Source organism: Chenopodium album, chromosome 4 (assembly GCF_948465745.1).
Source record: "Chenopodium album chromosome 4, dcCheAlbu1.1, whole genome shotgun sequence".
Lineage (NCBI taxonomy): Eukaryota > Viridiplantae > Streptophyta > Magnoliopsida > Caryophyllales > Amaranthaceae > Chenopodium > Chenopodium album.
The window spans coordinates 51391986-51414772 of NC_137837.1; the positions used below are offsets into that span (position 1 = coordinate 51391986).

Genomic DNA, 22787 nt, shown 5'->3' on the forward strand with positions numbered 1-22787 from the left:
TGCAGCTCCATCTGTATTTAATGCCAGCCAGCCGATAGGGGGAGCAATCCATCGAACTAGAATTTCATTCCTTGTTCTATGATATTGGGAGTTTGAGTGGTTATCCTCCCCTAAAATACGCCATACCTCTTCAAATCTTGCGAGGAGGAATTGATTTATATCAAAGGGAATATCCTGTGTCCTATCAAATACCACATTATTTCTCCACCTCCAAATCCACCATAATGTTATTGCAAAGTATGTTGGCCAAATTTATGTTGAGAGATTACTTCGAACTTGATGCTTAATGTTCTTTCCAATCCATTGTTGCAATGAGTCTTGGTAAAAAGTAGGACTTGCGGCTGGGCCTCCAACTTGACGCCACACTTCCTTGGCAGCCTGACAATCACGAAGCACATGAAGAGTGGTTTCTTCAAAGTTAGAGCAAGTTTTGCACCAAGGTGAATTGGTGAGGTTACGCTTGAGTCTATTAGCATTTGTCATTAAACGATCGTGCATAGCCAACCAAAGGAATACTTTAACTCGTTGCTGCACCTTTAGTTTCCAAATTAAGTTCCACGAACTGTCATCACCTAAGACATCCTCACGTTTGATGATTCTCATAGCCGATTTGATGGTGAATTTTCCTTTCGAACCACCACCCCAGTACAATAAATCACACATATCATGGTCCTTTCGCAGAGCATGAGCTTCGATTAGTCTAATAATATCCGGAGGTAGCAAGTCAGCGAATGCATCCCACTTCCACCCATTTTCTTCATCCCACATTTCTTCCACAGTTGCGCCATCTAGATGGTCAGGTATATCCAATAAAGCAGCTGCACGCAAAGGCTTGGGCATAGCCCAATTGTGATCCCAAAAGAGTGTCGAAGCTCCATTTCCTATAGCCACCCTCGACCCTGCCGAAATAAAAGTTGAATTTTCGGTGATGCCACGCCACACATTCGACATATTTGACTTAGGCTCAAACATATCGATGTCACATCAGCCTTTACAATATTTTGCACGTATCTCACGGGCCCAAAGTGCATTTGGTTCAGTCAGAACTCTCCATCCTAATTTGGTTAGAAAAGCCGCATTTGTTTGCCTAGCCGACCTTATCCCCAAGCCACCCTGCTTCATTGATTTTTGTAGAAATTCCCACGAAATCAGATGAATTTTCCTGTGTTCCTCATCTCCACCCTAGATAAATCTACGGATTTTTCTATCAATGTTGTCACAAATTGAATTTGAAATCTTGGTAGTTTGCATTGCATACGAACTCATAGTCGTCAAAGTTGTTTTTGCTAGAGTTATTCTTCCAGCCAGAGAGATATATTTCGATTTCCACCCTGCAAGCCTACGGTTTATTTTCTCACACAAATAGGCAAATGTATCCCGAGTCACTCTATTAGTAAGAGTGGGCATACCATGATACATACCCAAGTCATCCGTCTCATCAATACCCAAGGCATGGCAGATTTCAGCAATTTTCTCTAAATGCATATTTTGAGAAAAATATACTCTTGATTTTGGATAGCTAACCTTTTGACCCGATGCACTACAAAATCTAGCCAAACACTCTTGTATTACAATCGCTTGCTCCACATTTGCCTCCGCGAATAAAATTATATCGTCAGCAAAACAAAGATTAGAGAGCTTTGGACCGTTTCTACTAGCACAAATAGGCTTCCATCTATCCGCAAGAATTGATTCCTCAATTATTTTATTTAATCTTTCCATGCATAGCACAAAAATATATGGTGAGAGAGGGTCACCTTACCTAATACCACGTCCCGGTTTAAAAGCTGGAGTCGGTTCCCCATTCCATAAGACTTTCATAGAAGAAGTCGTAATGCATTCCATTATAAGTTCAGTCATCAAAGGGGGAAAGTGAATCTCATACAGAGTATCTCTAATAAAGTCCCAACTTAAACGATCATATGCTTTTTCAAAATCAATCTTGATTGCCATAATACCTTTACCTCCTTTTTTCTGCCTCATTGTATGAATGACCTCTTGTACAATGACAATATTATCAGTAATTTGTCGTCCCGACACAAAACTAGTCTGAGTTCAAGAAGTTAAGTGTGGCATCATAGGCTTGATCCTGTTGACTATAGCCTTTGTAATAATTTTGTACGCTACATTACAAAGGCTAATGGGTCGAAATTGCGTTGCAAACTCTGGAGTATCAACTTTAGGGATAAGAACAATAAATGTCTCATTTAGATTTTCCGGCAAACCTTTCCCATTCAATGCATCAAGAGCAATTTTATACACATTCTCAGCTACTAAATCCCAGTTCTTCTGAAAAAATAAAGCCTGAAAACCGTCCGGACCCGGAGCTTTCATCGAGCCCATTTCAAAACAACCCTTTCAACCTCACACTTTGCAAAGGGTTTCGATAAGCAGTTCCAGTCCCTCTGAGTAAAGTCCGGAAAAATTCTAGTTGGCAAAGGGCCGAGAGCTTGCTGTTCTTCTGCTGTATACAGGTTCTGGAAATATGAGACTATGTGTTGTTCGATTTTATCCTTCTCGAACAGCCATTCACCACTATTAATATCTTTAATGGCAGTAATGTTGTTCCTCCAACGTCTAGAAATGGTGCTAAGGTGAAAGAACGATGTATTACGATCCCCATCACGAATCCATTCGATTCTTGATCTTTGATACCAAAGAAGTTCTTCTTGTTCAAGTACCTCATCAAGTTCTTTACGAAGTTTTGACTCAAGCTTAATGAGGTCTCTCGATCTTTGCTCTGCTAATGATTTTTGGACCCCTGTGATTCGAGCAAGCAAATTTCTCTTTTTCTTAAAAATATTGTGGAATACTTCTCTATTCCACTCTTGCATATCATTTCCAACTTTGTTCAATAGTGGTACTAAGGGACTCGATTTATCCCATTTACTCTCCAGAAAAACACGGAAGTTGTCATGGGTTATCCAGGCAGCCTGAAACTTGAAGGGTTTATTGATTGAAGCAATAGGAGCAAAACCATTTGGTGCTATCAAAATCGGACAATGGTTCGACTGTACGGCTGGGAGGTTTTTAGCAGCCGCGTTAGCAAACCTGAGGCTCCACTCTGAGTTACACAGGGCTCTATCCAGACGCGCACTGATGCGAGTCTCTATGGTATTACCTCTCGACCACGTGTGCTTTGGTCCACAAAATTCTATTTCAAGGAGGTCCATACTTTCCACCCATTCATTAAACTTAGCAGTGTGACGCGTAGTCTCTTGACAACTAGAACTACGCTCGTGAGTAAACCTCGTTTCATTGAAGTCTCCTGCTACCAACCAAGGTTTATTATGAGTTCTAGCAAACTCTTTAAGTTCATTCCACACATCAGTTCTTTTAACCGGGTCCGAGCTTGCATACACCGCAGTGAAATACCACGGCTCCTCACCCACCCTTCTAATATTCATAGTTATATATTGATTATGTTGGTATATTGGTTCCACTGTAACTAAGTCCGGTTTCCAATATACCCAAATACCACCACTAAAACCTTGAGCATCTACCCTTGTATGACCCGTATAACCAAGAATACGAGAGATACGTTCAGCTTGATCACCTCCCATATGAGTTTCAACTAGAGTAAGGACACTTGGTTTATGATTCTTAACTACTTCCCTTAGTGCACTTATGAAAGCACGACTTCCTGCCCCTTGAACATTCCATACCAAGCATGAAATTGATTGGGAATTTGGAGCTAAATTAGGTATAGTATCTTCCATTAAAAGAGGCATAGAAGGTAAAGAACTTACATAAGCACCCGAGATTAGTTTCATCAGACGGCTTGTTTCATTGGGTATCATCAAAGTTACCACTAGCTCCATTGGCTCCGGAATCGGCTCCATCCATGACTCCATTCTCACCACCAAGACATTCGTCAGGGGGTCGGCTATGCCCAAATATGGTATCTCCATAGGTTGACCCACGCAAAGAGTTTTGTCCGTCGAAATCATCAACTGAACAACATCCGATGGTGGGGGAAACATGGGTGAGTTCCTTCGATGGTTCATCTTGTAACACAACCTCTACTTCTTCTGTTGCACCCTCTTTGTTCTTCTGTGAAGCAGTCCTCACAAAATCCATACTATTATTTTCTTTTCCTAGTTTATTTTTGATAGCAAAAAATTGAGTGGCTTCTTTTAAATTATCTAAATTCGTAATTGGAGCAAGAGGCTTGGGATTTGTAGTGACAATATTTTTAGCTTTGGCAGAATCTATTTTTTTTTAAAACTTGACTTACTTATGTAGGGAATATTTCAAGCGTTAACCCCTAGCTTGAACCCCACTGTGATCATACACTAAAATACGGTGGCGTCCAAAGGGAAAGAAAATAGAGCAAAAGAGTCGCCAACAAGTTTTTTTAGGAACTTGTAAACCGTTCACGAGGTGAAGGTTATACCCCTTAACGATCCAAGAGACCGTCAACTCCATAAGGTCTTTAACCAAATAGGGTTCGGGGATGAAGGTACAAATCCAACCTAAAAGAGATTGAACCTGCCCTAATAATAGGACTCTACTTTATTCTGATCGTATTCATGTGCGCTTTCTGACTAACATACAATCAATAGGATTAACCCTAAACATGTTTATCTATGTTGGTTGAATATTAATGCACAAATAAATCTATTATTGGCGATCAGTTGAATTATAATCAAAGTAACCCTAAATAAGATTATTAATTATCTTATTAAGCGTGATTAAAAGTATAAATTCCCTTTAAACATGTATAAAAGGTGTGATCAAGCAATAATAATAAATATCAAGCAACATAATAAATAATCAATAATAATAAAAATCATAATCATAATCATCATAATAATAATTATAACCATAACAATCATACTTAAAAATAATCATCATAACAATAATTATAACAATTATAATCATAAATCATAAAAATAATCATAATAATGTTAAAGCATAATAATAGCAAGATCCTAGGCATGATACTAACAAGATTAATAACAAACCCTAGCATGTCACTAAGCAATAAAAATCAAAACTTAAGCCCTAACATGATACTAACAATCATAAATATTAGGAAGAACATAAAAGGCATCATAACCATCATACTTAGTATTAAAATTACCTTAGACATGATACTAGGAATATCATAATAACAACCTAAGCATGAACTCTATATCATAATATCAATTAAACCATTAAAGTACTTACTTTGATGCCTCGTACCTCTTTCTAATAACAAAATACACACGTTAGTAACTTCAAGGAAAATAATAAAACAACAATTAAATTAAATAATAATTGAAAGAGAGATTTGGGACCAAACCCTCATAAATTAAACCTTTCACGTCTAGGGCGAAGGCAACTTCGAATATGGCTAGGTGTTTCTAAATCTTGCGAATGCGGAATTTTTATATTTGAGAGAAGGCTAGTTTAGAAAAGAGAGAGAGAGAGAGTAATCAAGAAAACTTTATGAGAGTTGGTGAAAGAGAGAATAAGAATTGATGAGAATTGGTGGATGAAAACGGAGTTTTTAGGAAGCTATTTATAGAGAAATTCAGCCAAAAAGATAAAACATCAAACAGAGTTATGACGCGGATAAAACAATGTTAGCGCCAACGCAGGCCATTGGCGCCAGACGCCAATATTAGCGCCAGGCGCCAAGCGTAGCGCCAGACGCTACAGCTGGCGTTTGGCGCTGACTCAGAAATTCACGCGTTTTCTTAAAATCAGATAGAAATTGTCGTACAGGAGGATAAAATCGTACTTTCCTCAAAAACGTTCTTTGATTCTGATTAAAAACTCTAAAAAGTCAACAAAAGTCAATTTATCAATGCTAATTGAATTAGGAATGAAAAGAACCTACTAGAAGAATCTAGAAGACTAAAATCATTCCTAATTGCATTAGAAATGATAAATCCATATTAGGCCCTCCTCTAGATCATTAGGCTGCATATAAGGCTCTAACCGGGCCCAGTTTAGTAATTTGGCCATAACTTCCTCAATATTCATCGGAATTGGGCTTATAATATATCGTTGGAAAGCTCTTTTCAAGCCTCATCCAACTACACTATTATTGTAATACCCCATATTTTTATGTATTTTTATAAAGTATTTAAGTATTAATAAAATGTATTGTCAAGGGCTCAAGTATTTTAATTAAATATTCTAAAGGGTTAAAGTATTTTAAATATAAAGTTTTATAAAAGTAAAATATGTTTTGGGCCAAACATTTATTAATTATTGGGCAATGTAAATTATTCCTACATACTCTTATTGGAATAACCCATTCCAAAACTTATAACTTAAGCCCTATCCCATAACTCAAGCCCACATTTTTATAAGCCCAAATTTAACCCTACACTCTCTACTCTATAAATACCCCATGAATCCCCAAAAATTTCCAACACAAAAAGGTTAATCTTATTTTCTCTCTCCTTTGTTTTATTAATTTGTGTAATTATAATTATTGATTCATGGGTTTTGATTTTATTGTTTGAAATTAATTTAATTAGTATCAAATTGTATTTTGATGATTGAACTTTATAATATTTAGATTTTGTAAATTTTATAACCTAGGGTTTTTAATTATTGAAAATCATGATTTTAGGGTTTTTATGAATAATTGATTTAGGGCTTTTATAGTAATGATGTTTTGAAATTTTGGTGATTATAACTACTTATTAGTTTAACTTAATTCCAGATTTATTTTGAACATGCAAATTCATGTTTTAATAATTAGATTTCCGTTCGTTAATATTAATCTCGTTTTAATCCCGATCAGATTCTAAACTCCTCCAATTTTGATAAAAAAGTAGTGTTTTTTCGAGTGAAAACAACGTTTTAAGGAAGATTCACTACCTTTGGTAGTGAGTACCACCCTCTCGTGGCCAAATTCAGACTCTAAATATGATTTTAGGGCAGTTTTTGATTTTTAACGAAGTTTTTTTTTATGCTTTAAATTTTATCTTTGAGTTTAAAAAGGGGTAAGAGATAATTTAATGTTTCTATGGATAATTTAAGTATAAAGATGTATTTTGATGAAGTTTTAAAGGATTTTTGATTAGTTTAAAATGTTGGAATTTTATTTAAGGTAGTATAATTGTGATTTTTAATAATGGCAAATTTTTATATGTGGCTGGCCACATGGTGTGGCCAGTCCGTTTCATATAACGGACTCCGTTATACAAAATGGGTCCGTTATTTTAAATTAAAAAAAAAGTGTCTTTCTTTTTTTTCATTTTATTACATCAAAAGGTTCTTCTTTCCCAAAGTTTTCTCATTTTCTCTGTTTCCATTTTCTCTCTCCTCAAACTATTCTTCTTCCATTTTCTCTCTCCTCAAATTCTTCTCCTCAAATTCTCTCTCCTCTAAATTGTTCTTTTCGTTGATAATGACTAAAATCAAGATAATCTTCCCCAAGGGAAAGAAAGGATCGACATATACGCTGAACTCTCCTACTTTTGATATAAATCAAACCCTAATTTCAGTAATTTTTTGATTTTTCCTGTCATCTATGCTCTGCAATTTGAACAAGTATCGTGAGATTGTTCTTGGTGGTGTGAAAGAATTCGTGAGTAGAAATCAAGCAATTTATGAAGAATTACTAGAGAATGAAAAGAAAAAAAAAGGCAGATGAAATGGAGGTTGCTAAGAAGATGCTGGAGGAGCTTGCTAATGTAGAAGATACAACAATAGTTACTTTTTTCATTATGTAGGGATTACTTTTAAAAATTACCGTGTACTTGTTTTAGAGGTTACTCGTTAGTTTTATAGGGAGGGGTTACTTGTTGATTTTACAAGGGTTATTTGTAAAGTTTTAGGGGGTTATTATTTGTTACTCGTAGTTTATTAGGAGTTACTTGTTAGTTTTACAGAATTTGTTGTTAAGTTAGAGGGGTTAAATTACTTGTTAATTTTTGTTAAATTTCAGGTGTTACTTGTTAGTTTTATAGGGGTTACTTGATATTTTTAGGAGTTACTTGTTAATTTTTGTTAGAGTTACTTGTTTATTTTAGTGGTTACTTGTTAGTTTAACAGGGGTTACTTGTTAATTTTTATTAGGGTTACTTATTTATTTTCGGGGTTACTTGTTAATTTTTGTTAGGGTTACTTGTTTATTTTAGGGGTTACTTGTTAATTATACAGGGGTTACTTGTTAATTTTATAGAGGTTACTTGTTAATTTTTGTTAGGGTTACTTGTTTATTTTAAGGGTTACTTGTTAATTTTTGTTAGGGTTACTTGTTAATTTTATAGGGGTTACTTGTTAATTTTTGTTAGGGTTACTTGTTTATTTTAGGGGTTACTTGTTAATTATTGTTAGGGTTACTTGTTTATTTTAGGTGTTACTTGTTAGTTTAACAGGGGTTACTTGTTAATTTTATAGGGGGTTACTTGTTAATTTTTGTTAGGGTTACTTGTTTACTTTAGGGGTTACTTGTTAGTTGAACATGGGTTACTTGTAAATTTTTGTTAGCGTTACTTGTTTATTTTAGGGGTTACTTGGTAGTTTAACAGGGGTTACTTGTTAATTTTACAGGGGTTAGTTATTAGTTTTACAGGGGTTACATGTTAATTTTATAGGGGTTACTTGTTAATTTCTTCAATTTCATTGTATCTGTTTTCATCTTCCAGATCCAATACCTGATTACTGGTTTGGATTTCAAGATTCATCAAAGAATCTTCAATTTGTTCGATCTCTAATGATTCTTGCGGATCAGGTAATTTTTCGAATTCTTCTGCCATTGTTATTCTTTAATTTCTGGAAGAAAAATTGTGTGAGGTTTCGCTCAATTTTCGCATTCGTTCCTCGTAAATGAGTTGTTATGGGTTTTAAGGTTTAGAAATTTGCGCGTGTTTTGTAGAGCCATTTTGTTCAGCGCTTGTTTCCTAATCCCGTTATACGCGCGTCGTTCTCCGTTATTATGCTGACTTGGAAGCAGGCCGCACGGTGTGGCCTGCTGCACCAAAAAGGCGCCGTTTAATAAAAGAGTGTGATTATCCATTAAAAAGGAGTTTAATTAGGGGTTTTTAAATAATTTTCAGATTATTATAAGTTATTTAAAGTGAGTTTAAGTTGCTGGAAATTGTGTATACAAGGGTAATTAATATAGTATTATTGTCCCTTTATGTAGGAGACTTGGTTCGGGAATTGTTGTAGTGTAATCGGCTACTTTAAGGGCTTATTTGAGGTACGTTCGCATACTTAGCATATTTGGATGATGTAGAATCATGCTAGGCTTGATTTCAATCAATTACAAGTAGTATCATGCTAAGGTTTATGTATGGAATTGTGAATTAATGGTGTTGGTGATTGAATGGTGAAGCATGAATTATTTGTGATGGTTTATGGATTGGAAAATTATATTTTTGGCATGTTGTGTTTGAACCACATTTTTATTTATGGCATGTTAGAAGGCATGATTAATTAAACTACATGTTTAATTATGTTTGGAATATTGAAAAGGAATTTTATTATGGTTCAAATAATTTTTATTGATGCTTTAAGCATGAGGAAGGAGCTATATAAGTGTCTATGTATACAAGGAATAAACTGTATGTTGGTGCCTTTGTGCACTTAAGGTGTTTTTAACACCGAGGGATAGGATTTTTGGCGCATTATGCGTTTAAGGTGTCTTTGACACTGAGGTAGAATTAAAAAGGGTTCAACAATAAATAATATGTGGTCACTAATTATTCAAGAATTAAATTGGTATGTTTGTTTGATTGAATAATTATTGTTGATTGACTTATTATGCTTTGAGAGTCATCACCAAGTCTAATAATATGTAAATAACGTAAAGTGAAAGAGATTACGCACCAAAACTCTTGGAACGTATATACCTTGAGTATGAATAATGGGGGGAGTTATGGGGTTTTATATTTAACCATAACTTCCAATGGAGTACAGGACGCTGTATATTCCTTTTTTATTATTTATTATTATGCGCAGGAATTCCGCCACCTTTGTGTGGTTTTGTCACTGGCACGGTTAGCTCCCGTGCCAGTTAACCTCAAATTTATTTGGGGGAGGTTAATAGGTGAAAACCCGTTCGATGCGTAATCAATGCAAAATAAATTAATTAGGGTCTAGTCATTTTGTTGTGTTGATTGGTGTGTTTGTGAACAGGTGCAATGAGGTAAGTGTGTGTTGATAGGTGAAAGCATGTTAGTGTGTTTAATTACGCTTATGTACTCAGCTTTGCTGATTGTGTGTGTTTGTGAATTTGGCCATGTCTTTATCTTGGCCCTATGATGACCCATTTTTAATGGAGAGTAGTGGAAACAAGTAGAGATAAACTTTTCAGGTATTGAGGCATATTCATGATGGGGCACGAGTGAAGAGCGAATCATGCTAGTTTATATTAGTTACAATGTGTTTCTGCTTAAATTATTTATGCTAATATTTATATGTGGAGCTAATATCAAGTTTGGATTTGGGTTGGTTTTTAATAAGGGCCTTTAATGGTTCCAAGTTGTAGGTTGATTTTCATTTTACTTCGCTCATTTTGGTTTTAACTTTACTTTCGTTTGGTTAGCTTTTCAAGTTGGATTGTTTTGGAAAGGTTTTTAAAATTAGTCTTCCGCTGTGTATCTTTGATATTTGCCTTAACCGTTTTCACGGTGGCGGTAATGTCTTAGATATTCCTATTTAAAGTTTTATACAGGGCAAAACAGGTATTTTAAAATAAATGAATTTCTAGGGTGTTACAATTATTAGACCCATATCATGGACCAACCAAACTTGATTGGCTGTTTTCTCAAAATAGGTTTTCAAAAACAGAGAGAAAAGAAAAGAAATTAAAACTATCCGCAACACTAAACTTTCCACACTTTCACTTCATTCGATTATGATTCAACGTGAAAGGCACTGATCACTGGGTTTGGTTTTGGGGAGACACAAATGGGTGTCTACAGAAGCCCCCACTTTGACTGAGTTTGGAGAAACGCAAGTTTCGAAAACAAAAGTCAAAGTATCGATAGGGACGGAGAATGATTCAGAACGTTCTGCGATTCTTAATCACTCTTGTAACGCCGATACCTGCAAAACTAGCGTTAGTTAAACAGATAAAAGAGTTAAAGAAACGCGTATCTTGCACCATCGAGCACACGTCTCTGAGAGTAACCGATTTGCTGCCGCATTACTGTTGTTTTGATGACCTCCTGCCAAGAGAATGTCATCCCGCTTGAAAACCGCTACGCTTGTAACTGCTTCCAATATTGAAGATTGCTTCGCTTGAAATGATCCTTTTCCGCTTTGGTAATATTCCACGTCTAAGGGAACACTATCGAAGATTGCTTCGCTTGAAACAATCCTCTTCCGCTTCGATAATATTCCACGTCTAAGGGAACATGATCGAAGACAACTTCGCTTGAAATCACCTTCAGTTGCTTGTGACAACTCTCCACAATCTAGGGAACGCCATCTTGCTGTTTCGATGTTCACTCGTCTCTGAACAAAGAGCTTTTGGATATGTTCACGCGCCTCTGAACAAAGAGCTTCTTTTTTAAATATGTCCACGCGTCTTTGAACAATAGAGCTTGAAAGGATAGTCCATGCGTCTCTGAACAAAAGAGCTTGAAAGGATTGTCCACGCGTCTCTGAACAAAAGAGCTTTGAAAGAAATGTCCACGTGTCTCTGAACAGAAGAGCTTTGAAAGAAATGTCCACGCGTCTCTGAACAAAAGAGCTTGAAAGAAATGTCCACGCGTCTCTGAACAAAAGAGCTTGAAAGAAATGTCCACGCGTCTCTGAACAAAAGAGCTTCGATACTTGAATGTTTGTTGCGATAATATTCTAAAGAAAACTTCTGAAGACCAACGCTTGTCGATCTTTAAAGCCCGCTTGAACTTTGCTTTCGCTATGCCGGTACGTCGGCGGTTTGCTGCTTGTGAACCATTATGTCAGTGTCTCCGTGATGAATCAATGCTTAGGCGCTTTAAGCTAAGTGAGATGATCTTTCGTCAGGTCGATCACTTATTGCGACTGTAATCAAACCGACTACTTAATCATGTCAAATTGCTTATTGGGGCTAACTGGCGTACCAAGGAACCCGAAATTGCTGTATGAGGTCGAAATCACCTTTCTGAGAGGCTTCGAGCTCTGTCGCTGCTGAAACATCTCTGGCGCCAAGAATTGGCTCTGTCGCCAGACGCTGGGATCTAGCGCCAGGCATTGAAACCTGCTGCCAGACGCTAGATGTTGTCATCTGGCACTAGAGTAGGGTCTTCCCTATTCTGCTGCACCTGTATTTATTTTTGACTATAGAACTTTGATAATCTCTTTAATTATCTTAAGGTTGACCTAAGGTTTAGTGTCGCTTGACTCATTGACTTGACATGGCTCAAGGTATAAACTTGACTCGTTGTGATTGACTCGAGGTTGACTCGATTCAAAGTGTTTGACACATGTGTTAGACTCAAATCAAGGTGATATGATACGACATGACTTAATTTGTACATGACTCGTGTGTGCATTGTAATGTGATCGTGCGACTCGAAAATGCAAAAAAGCAAAAAATTTTCGTCATTTTTGTGGAGGGTATCGACTTTCTCCCGAAAAAGAAAGACGCGAAAAAAGAATCGAAGTTTTTGAAGGTGCATGTTGAATGAGCTTAATCAAATGTTGTTTCTCACAGTACAAGGATTGTAACATCTTAGACTATCCTAGTTGACTCGATAATGAAAGTATTTAGGTAACTTAGGCGCGAAGGCTAAGCACTTCATACTTCGATGCAATGATGATTATGATTTGATATGTGATTTTGATATGACAATAGATGCTTCAACGTTGTGTTAAGATTTCATGACAAAGGGTTCCTAAGGGAAGTATATTTGGTTATGTATCTGTGCGGTGTGTGATAGTGACACTAAAGTTAGGCTGCAAGGGCTAAGTGTGTGGAAAATATATTGAAAAGAGTCAAATAATGGTGACTCTTAGGCTAGGTAGGCTAATGATGTAGGGATCAAGCCCCCAAGTCTAGCTCTAAATGAATAGGGATGAGCACAGGGGATCCCTTGATATGATCATGGTGTGAGTGTGTGAATGTGAAAATGAATTCAATTTTATTACGGCCGCACCTCGATGTGAGGTTGCCTACGTATCCGTTAGGAATCAGACCGAACGTAGCTCTAGCCGAACCTCGCACAAGTATGTGTATACTTAAAAAAGGTCTTTTTAAGGGTTGTAACGTGGTTAGGCTAAAGGTTGAAGAAGAAGGGGATAAAAAGCTCAAGACCCTAGGTAAGCCCCCAAGGTGTGCAACCTTGCTTTTGAATCTTTGTATATTTTTTTTATGCTTGAGTTTCTACTCTTTTTTTTAGCTTTTTCTTTAGCTTTAGCATTTATCTTACTTTTATAAGTGTGGGCAATCTCGATCATGCGGTCTATCACTCACTTGGCATTCATGTTTCTCAGGCACGGTACCGAGCACTCGATAAGAGACGCAATCTGAGACGTGTTCATATCAAAGACATGTTTATGTCAAAGACATTGGAACACTTGCCCTTTTGCACACTTTTATTATTATTATTATTATTATTATTATTATTATTATTATTATTATTATTATTATTATTATTATTATCATTATTTTTTGCTTATTTTTTGCTATTTTAATCTTTTGAAATCACTCAAGCTTTTAAAATTGCATAAGTTACACACCATCCCATCCCAAGGTTAGGTAGATATGGGTTGTAAAATGAAAGATCTATCATTAGACGAGGCTCAAAGTGGTTTATCAAAAACGGATTGTATATTTGAAGGGTGAAAGGTGATATGATGTGGCTACAAGGGGTGCCTCAAATCATTGGTATACCTTGTGCTTAGTTTGACATGGATTTTTTTTTTTTTAATGTAATATAATGAAATGATCATATGCAAGAGAATAAATGCTCGTTTTTATTAAAAAGGGGAAAAGAAAGAATCTACAAAATTAATCTAAGGGAAAAGAAAGGTGCCTATGCTAAACTTATTGGGGAAAGGGTAAATAAAGAAAAAAGATGTCATGAAATCTCGTCGTTGAAGCTCGCCTCTTGTCTTGTGTTGTTTGCTTTATCATCACTCGCTCTTCTTGTTGACAGGAGGTATGGGAAGCTTGTTATTATCAATCAAATGTTGGATGGCCTCCTTTAGCTTCCAACAGCTCTCAGTAGCATGACCCCTACCTTGATGGTACTTGCAGCTCACATTTGGATTCCAACTAGGCAATCTCTTCTCAAGCGGGGGATCTTGAAGAGGTCCAATAGGAGTAATGAGTCCCTTAGCATGGAGTCGATCGAAAGCATCATCGTAGCTAATTCCGATAGGGGTAAAATATTTTTTTTTGTTGCTTTCTAAATCCTCGATTATCCATGGCTAAGATCTCATTAAGGTCGAAAGTACCAACACTGTTACTAGAGTAGGTGTTTTCGGAAGAAGAAGGATAGTCGTTCTTCTTCCCTTTGCAGCCACTGTTACTATCGTTACTAATCTTAGCCTTCTTGTTCCGCGGAGGAACATGAAGGAGATTTGAATCAATGAAGTCTTGAACACGATCCTTGAGGGCGAGACACTTTTCAGTAGTGTGACCACGACCTCTATGGTATCGACAATAGAAATTTGGATCCCAATTGGGAAAACGTTTTTCAAGTGGAGGGTATTGACTGGGACCAACGGAGTGAATATGAACTTGATTATGAAGACAGTCAAAAGCTTCATTGTAAGTCATTCCTATGGTGTGTATTCTTCAATGGTCCGTTTTGCCCGTGGCTTAGGAGCATTGAGTTCTTCATTAAACCCTTGGCGAGAATTTTGTTCGATGGCCATCACCCGATTTGCTAATCCTTCTACCACATTCAAGAGCATGGCGACGACATCTTGCAGTTTTCAAACGTCCTCTTTTAGACTTGACGAGTCTTCCCTGGTACTATCTAAGAAAAGACTTTCATCCTCCCCAATCATGGCCACTTCATCGAGAGAGGTTATATAAGCTGTCTTGATCATGGGCTCTCCTACAGGTGTGATAAGAAGTGATGGATCGAAGGATGTTTGATCTCCTTTGATGGCTAGAATTTCGGAAGTCACATTGTTATCGATCAGATCTTGAATAGCTTCTTTGAGTTTCTAACACTCCTCAGTGTCGTGACCCTTTCCTTGGTGATATTTTCAGTGCTTATTATGGTCCCACTTGGGTGGCCTGGCTTCTGGAACTGGATCTTTGATGGGCCTTATGGGCATGACTAGTCCTTTGTGATGTAGCTTCTCGATAGCTGTTTCATAACTCATACCAAGTGGAGTGAACACTCTTTTCGACCCTTGGATTCGTGATTTAGAGGCGTTCGTGGCATGTACCTCATTAATGGGAGAGGAAGAAGAAGGATGGTCGTTCTTCTTTCCTCTCGCACTATTATCTTTCAGAAGGTCATCTTCAATGTCAATGCCTATGTTATACACAGCCTTGAAAGTATTCAAGTTGTGTTGGTAATTTAAGTGCCTTGAATACTTCCCTTGGAGATTCTTGATAAACATCCTCACAGATTCTTTTTCGATTGGAGCCTTGACCATATTAGCGGAAGTTTCCTTCCATTTGTTGAAGAAAAAAGTGAACCCTTCATTTTCTTTTTGTTTTAACATCTCGAGTTGTCTATGGTCTGCTTCGTCTTGGATGTTGCACTTATATCTATCTATGAAAGCGTTTGCTATGGACTCCCATGTGGAGGTTTTTTCTTTCTCGAGAGAAAAGAACCATTGCTGGTAAACGGTCTTGAGAGATAGTGAGAACAGAGAGGAAAAAACCTTCTTATCGATACCCTTAATGCTCATTATAGTTTCAAAAGCTCTTAGATGGAAGTAAGGGTTATCTGTTGCCTTGAATTTAGGGATGTCAGTGGCGTTGAACTTATGCGGAAGAAGTTCCTTGTCTAGCGAGACCCCTTGTGAACTAATGCCCTGAAATTTATAGTCACTAGATAGCTTGCTCAAGCTCTCTTGCATGAGGTTTATTTGTTGTTGCTTCACAGGGTCATCAATTTTGAGGGTTAAAGCCTTTAACACCTCAGTCACGTCATTCAATTGATTCCTAAGTTCATTGACCTCTTCTTGACTTGCCATTATCTTTTTAGCCTTCCTCTTTTGACGAATTGGTTTATCAAAAAGTGAGACTTGAATAAAGAGGTTGTCCTTGATTAATCGCCCTTCTCTCCTCGACCAAGTAATGTGGAAAAGAATTTAGGGATATTTATTGTTAATTATTTGACTCAAACTTTATTCAACATGCAACGGATGGAGGAAGTGAAGAAAGATTGGAATAGAATGTGAAGAAAAATGATGTAGATGGAGGGATATGAAGAATTAGGAATAGAATCTACCCCCAACTCAAATGACGGAAAAGACCGACTCATGCATGAACCTAAGACATGGTCATGGTGACATATACTCGAAGTGTGTGCTAAGACTAGTGAGTGTAGGTGACATGTTAAGACTCGTGCCATGACCATGTGGCTAGACTATGTGACTAGACTCTATTAATGACTTAACAAGGTATTATTGACAGCGAAATTTAACCGAATTAATTAGCAAACTAGTTAATTGGACACACAGTGATGACTCGATCAATAATCTGAATTGTCGTCAAAACGACAGGACTGGCGCCTCTCTTTGTAGTGTAGCGCCAGACGACAGAGGTGTCGCCAGGCGCCACACTCCACAGAGTGGCGCTACAGTTCAGATTTTGGCGCCAATACTGGAGCTTAGATCTAAGACTATTTTCGGTGTTATTAATCAACACGGGTATGCCTAAAGTCGTACTAGGTCAATTCTAATTAAAATATTAGACTTTATTTACTCAAATTAATTAATTAATTAGGCAGAGTTCTTTAAGTCATTAATTTATTTAATCTCAACACAAGTCACACAAACGGTTAAGAAAACATAGTATATGCACAACAAATAATGCACAATTAGTCAAGTAGGCACAATATGATGCAATGAGTTTGCAACCTAACCATGGCTCTAGTTCTCTAAAGTTCGGGATATGGTTTAGTCAAAGAGGGTCCATGGTTAATTGTCCGGATGCACCGCGCGGAAGCCTAACCATGAAGGGTTGGCGCGAGTGGATGGGACATCGCGATTTTTAGAAAAACTCGCTTCCATGGTTTGGTGAATTCAACATTGTCGGATGTACCCTTTGTTGCTCAGAGCGTTCAATCAGGTAGATGGAGCATGAATTCCCAGGGGGTTATGTCCATATGTAGAACACATATGGGTTTCAGAAAAGTGAGAAAAGCTCAATCAGGAAGTAGGATCGAGCAAACAATGCGAAAAACTGGTCGAAATTAGAACACATATTTCTGGTTCGGTATTGGAAGAATTTGGCGCCAGCAAACAAAGATTGGCGCCAGGTTTTAGCTGTAGCGCTTGGCGACAAGCCTGTCGTCTGGCACTACAGTTAAATGTCTGGTTCCAATACTCTGGTCGCCGACGCTAATTCCTATATGCCTCAGCAGCTTTCTGTGCTCGATAAAATTTTCCAGTTTGACGCAGTATTATTTCGGTCCTAGTTGTGAAAGATATTTCTCAAATTTCCTACGTGTGAAATCCTATGTTTTAACTCATTACGGATGGTCTTTCCAATGAGATCTTTTTTTATGCATATGACAATAATGTTAATCAAAATTACGCACATGAAATACTTAGAACGTTTCGGGTCTCATCCACTCATTCTAAATCATTGCCGAAACAAATTAAGGAATTAAAATAGAAATCCTCCCCGGCAGAGTCGCCAAAAACTGTAGGGAATATTTCAAGCGTTAACCCCTAGCTTGAACCCCACTGTGATCATACACTAAAGTACGGTGGCATACAAAGGGAAAGAAAATAGAGCAAAAGAGTTGCCAACAAGTTTTTTTAGGAACTTGTAAACTGTTCACGAGGTGAAGGTTACACCCCTTAACGATCCAAGAGATCGTCAACTCCATAAGGTCTTGAACCAAATAGGGTTCGGGGATGAAGGTACAAATCCAACCTAAAAGAGATTGAACCTGCCCTAATAATAGGACTCTACTTTATTCTGATCGTATTCATGTGCGCTTTTTGACTAACATGCAATCAATAGGATTAACCCTAAACATGTTTATCTATGTTGGTTGAATATTAATGCACAAATAAATCTATTATTGGCGATCAGTTGAATTATAATCAAAGTAACCCTAAATAAGATTATTAATTATCTTATTAAGCGTGATTAAAAGTACAAATTCCCTTTAAACATGTATAAAAGGTGTGATCAAGCAATAATAATAAATATCAAGCAACATAATAAATAATCAATAATAATAAAAATCATAATCATAATCATCATAATAATAATTATAACCATAACAATCATACTTAAAAATAATCATCATAACAATAATTATAACAATTATAATCATAAATCATAAAAATAATCATAATAATGTTAAAGCATAATAATAGCAAGATCCTAGGCATGATACTAACAAGATTAATAACAAACCTTAGCATGTCACTAAGCAATAAAAATCCAAACTTAAGCCCTAACATGATACTAACAATTATAAATATTAGGAAGAACATAAAAGGCATCATAACCATCATACTTAGTATTAAAATTACCCTAGACATGATACCAGGAATATCATAATAACAACCTATGCATGAACTCTATATCATAATATCAATTAAACCATTAAAGTACTTACTTTGATGCCTCGTACCTCTTTCTAATAACAAAATACACACGTTAGTAACTTCAAGGAAAATAATAAAACAACAATTAAATAAAATAATAATTGAAAGAGAGATTTGGGACCAAACCCTCAGAAATTAAACCTTTCACGTCTAGGGCGAAGGCAACTTCGAATATGGCTAGGTGTTTCTAAATCTTGCGAATGCAGAATTTTTATATTTGAGAGAAGGCTAGTTTAGAAAAAAGAGAGAGAGAGAGAGAGTAATCAAGAAAACTTGATGAGAGTTGGTGAAAGAGAGAATAAGAATTGATGAGAATTGGTGGATGAAAACGGAGTTTTTAGGAAGCTATTTATAGAGAAATTCAGCCAAAAAGATAAAACATCAAAACAGAGTTATGACGCGGATAAAACAATGTTAGCGCCAACGCCGGCCATTGGCGCCAGACGCCAACATTAGCGCCAGGCGCCAATGCTAGCGCCAGGCGCTACAGCTGGCGTTTGGCGCTGACTCAGAAATTCACGTGTTTTCTTAAAATCAGATAGAAATTGCCGTACAGGATGATAAAATCGTATTTTCCTCAAAAACGTTCTTTGATTCTGATTAAAAACTCTAAAAAGTCAACAAAAGTCAATTTATCAATGCTAATTGAATTAGGAATGAAAAGAACCTTCTAGAAGAATCTAGAAGATTAAAACCATTCCTAATTGCATTAGGAATGATAAATCCATATTAGACCCTCCTCTAGATCATTGGGCCGCATATAAGACTCAAACCGGGCCCAGTTTAGTAATTTGGCCATAACTTCCTCAATACTCATCGGAATTGGGCTTATAATATATCGTTGGAAAGCTCTTTTCAAGCCCCATCCAACTATACTATTATTGGACACATATCATGGACCAACCAAACTGTATTGGTTGTTTTATCAAATAGGTTTTCAAAAACAGAGAGAAAAGAAAAGAAATTAAAACTATCCGCAACACTAAACTTTCCACACTTTCACTTCATTCGATTATGATTCGATGTGAAAGGCACTCATTACTGGGTTTGGTTTTGGGGAGACACAAACGGGTGTCTACAAATTCCCACACGCTTCTCTTGGGTATTCTTCCCATAATCAAAGGTACTCGAAGTGGGATAATTACCAATTTTCGGTTGAGAATTATCTCCTAAATTAATTGTATGGATATTTATCTCACTAATTTTAGAAGATAAATTAAGATCTTTTACAGGATCCTCTGTTCCCAAATTAATAGCTCCTTGAATAACATCATTAGAAACCGAATCTTCCAGTTGAATATTTTCAGCATCCCCTTGAGCCGCAAGTACTGCAAGGCTAGATGTACTTCCTATAATTCCTGCCGCTGATATAGCTTGTTTTTTTGGCAAGCTTTGACCATTCCCCTTATTATGAGGTTAACCATCTTTCCCCTGGTTTAGCCCTTCCTTACTTTGGTTCGGACCATTTTTCTCCAATCTTGGAGTGCGCTTCCGACCTGGTTTCTTGACCAGCATCCAGTCCCCATAACTGTCTATCTCCTCTGGTTTTGCAGGGGGGGGATTTTTGTTGTACCTCTATATTATTGAATTGCTCATTCACTTGGTTGATTACCATGTTATCAGTAGAGGTCCTTAAAGCACATTGGTCTTCTACATGACCCAGTCTCCCACATTTGTAACATAGCATCTTAATGCCTTCATATTGAATTCTCCATATGTGCCCTTTTAACCAAAATTTTGCTAATAATGGCTTCGAGAGATCAATTTCAACACTTAAATGGGTAAACTGGCCCCTCTCAGCATACGCAGTAGATTTATCTACCCAAATAACTCTACCAATTTTTGCTCCAACCTTTTTCAAGAACTCTTTATCAAAGTATTCAACTGATAAATTTGGAATTCTAACCCACGCAGTTAGTACATTAATCGAGGCTTCCTCTGGTATAAAGTTAGGAGACCATTTACGTATGGTGAGATATTTATCATCGATTAGCCAAGGTCCTTGTGTTAAGACGTAAGTGTAATCGTCCACATTATTAAAACGTGCAATGAAATACTTACATCCAATATCTGTCAGGATTAGCTCTTCTTTTCAATTGCCATTTTCTTTTAAGTCGTTTCATTAGCCTTATGTACCCCAGACTACCATCAAACATACGAATGATTAGAGTATGCTTCCAGGGTTTACGCATAGCACGCTTTTCTTCCTTAGTCAGCAGAATAACAGGACACCTTTCACTGTCTTCTACTCCTTCAGGCACTTCATCATCATTAGAGACTTCATCATCATCAATGTCAAGGTGATTCCCCAAATTTGCAGCAGCCTCCAATTGTGTATCACGAATTAGATCCTTGAAAGATTTGGGGTTTGTGCCAATTTTAGGAGGTGGTGCAGGATGCTGGTGATTTTCCAGAGTATGGCTCGATTCAAGGCCTATTTAACCTTTCGAACCACCACCATTTTCAATTTCCATAACAGAATGATTTTGGTTTTCTTTAGGGTTTTCTTCTCTATTAAAGAAAAGATGAGTAATTTTCCTTTTAGGTTTTTTGTTTGAACGATGCAATTGATCGATCAATTCAGGAGGTTCTAGATGATGATGTTCGACACTCATAGGCTTACCTTGAGAAGGGTTTTCCCTGACAAGGATAGGTTTAGCAGAGAGCATTTCAGAGAAATCCATTTTTTTTTTGATGTTAAGTATTCTAATTGACTTCATAATTAAAATAAAATAAAATATATGAAATGTTAGCATTATATTCAACATTGCCAATTGTGGTTTTCCATGTAAGTAATTTGCTAGATTAGTCCCGTGCGATGTACGGTTTTAGTAATTAAACTTGTATTCTTATTCTTATATGTTCGTAATATAAACAATTTAAGATGAACTTAACAAGTACGGAGTAATGATTTCTCACGTTAGATAAATTGAGCAAAAAAAAAATGATGTTAAGTATTCTAATTAAATTCATAATTAAATTAAAATAAAATATATGAAATGTTAGCATTATATTAGCTTAGTCATTTTGTTTCATTATAAAATAAAATTAAAGAATTATAAAGGGTAGAAAATTCAAACTCGTACCATCATTGATATACTGTAGAAAAAATTTCTATATACTGTAGAAAAAAAAGAAAACAACAGAGATCAACCTCCATAGAAAAATTTGTAGTTAGTAAATCTAGTTATAAGCTTTTAGAAAAATGTAAATTAATCTACCTTTTCCAAACATTAAATCTATCTATACTAATATATTTTAGGAAAATGTTATACATAGCCCTTAGGGCTACATATAACACTACTAAAATTCGGCCAAATTGCGACCATTTATCTACGACCGCCATAAAAACAGTCGCAAAAATTGCAATTTGCGACCGACCGTTTTTCAAACGGTTGCAAGAGTATTTGAACAATTTTTTTAAAAAAAATACATGTGTAAAATAATTTTAAAAGAAAAATAATCTATTACGACCGTCAAAACGGTAAATGGTCGCAAATTTCACAAATTGTGATTGTTTTATAAACGGTCGCCAAATTCAAAAATTGCACAAATTGCGACCGTTTTGACGGTCGTAATACGGTTATATATATATATTTTTAAAAAATAGGGTATTTAAAGGTGTTCACTTCACCCTAACCTAACATTCATTCAGCCGCTTCTTTTCTCGTTCTCGTTCTCTCTCTCTCCTCTTTCCTCTCCATCTCCTTCTCTTTCCTTTCTCTTATTTTTCTCGTTCTTCTCTTTCCTTTCTTTTTCTTCTCAAGTCTCTTGTTTGTTCGCATCACTAGTGTTAATTTACATCAGAATTCTTTCTCCCTCATTTTCGTTCTCTTTTTCTTTTGAATTTCGTCAACTTGGGTGTTCAATTTCGTCTACAAACCAATAATTATGGTGTTTTTGAGCAAATTCGACCATAAAATTCCAAATATGGAGGTTTCATGGTTGAATTTGACCATATAAACACAAAGAGGATGAATTATTTGATAAGGTATGTTGATTTTTCTGAAAATTTTGTTTGGTTTTGTTATTTATTCATTTTTTTTGTTTGACTTTCTATTTATATTCATACGAATTTTGTTTGATTTTTTTCGATTTTTTTGTCTGATTTTTGTTGATGTCCATTCGAATTTATG

At 36.4% G+C, this 22787-nt stretch overlaps 1 protein-coding gene across 1 annotated transcript; it reads right to left on the reverse strand.

The window, feature by feature from the left end:
• Window positions 1-2330: 2330 nt before the first annotated feature.
• On the reverse strand, window positions 2331-4080 carry LOC145627909 (uncharacterized). Its single transcript, XM_081680249.1, has 2 exons — window positions 3810-4080; window positions 2331-3712 (listed from the first exon to the last, which is right to left on the reverse strand). The coding sequence occupies exons 1-2, from the start codon at window positions 4078-4080 to the stop codon at window positions 2331-2333; spliced, it is 1653 nt and encodes a 550-aa protein (XP_081536375.1).
• Between the last annotated feature and the right edge of the window lie 18707 nt (window positions 4081-22787).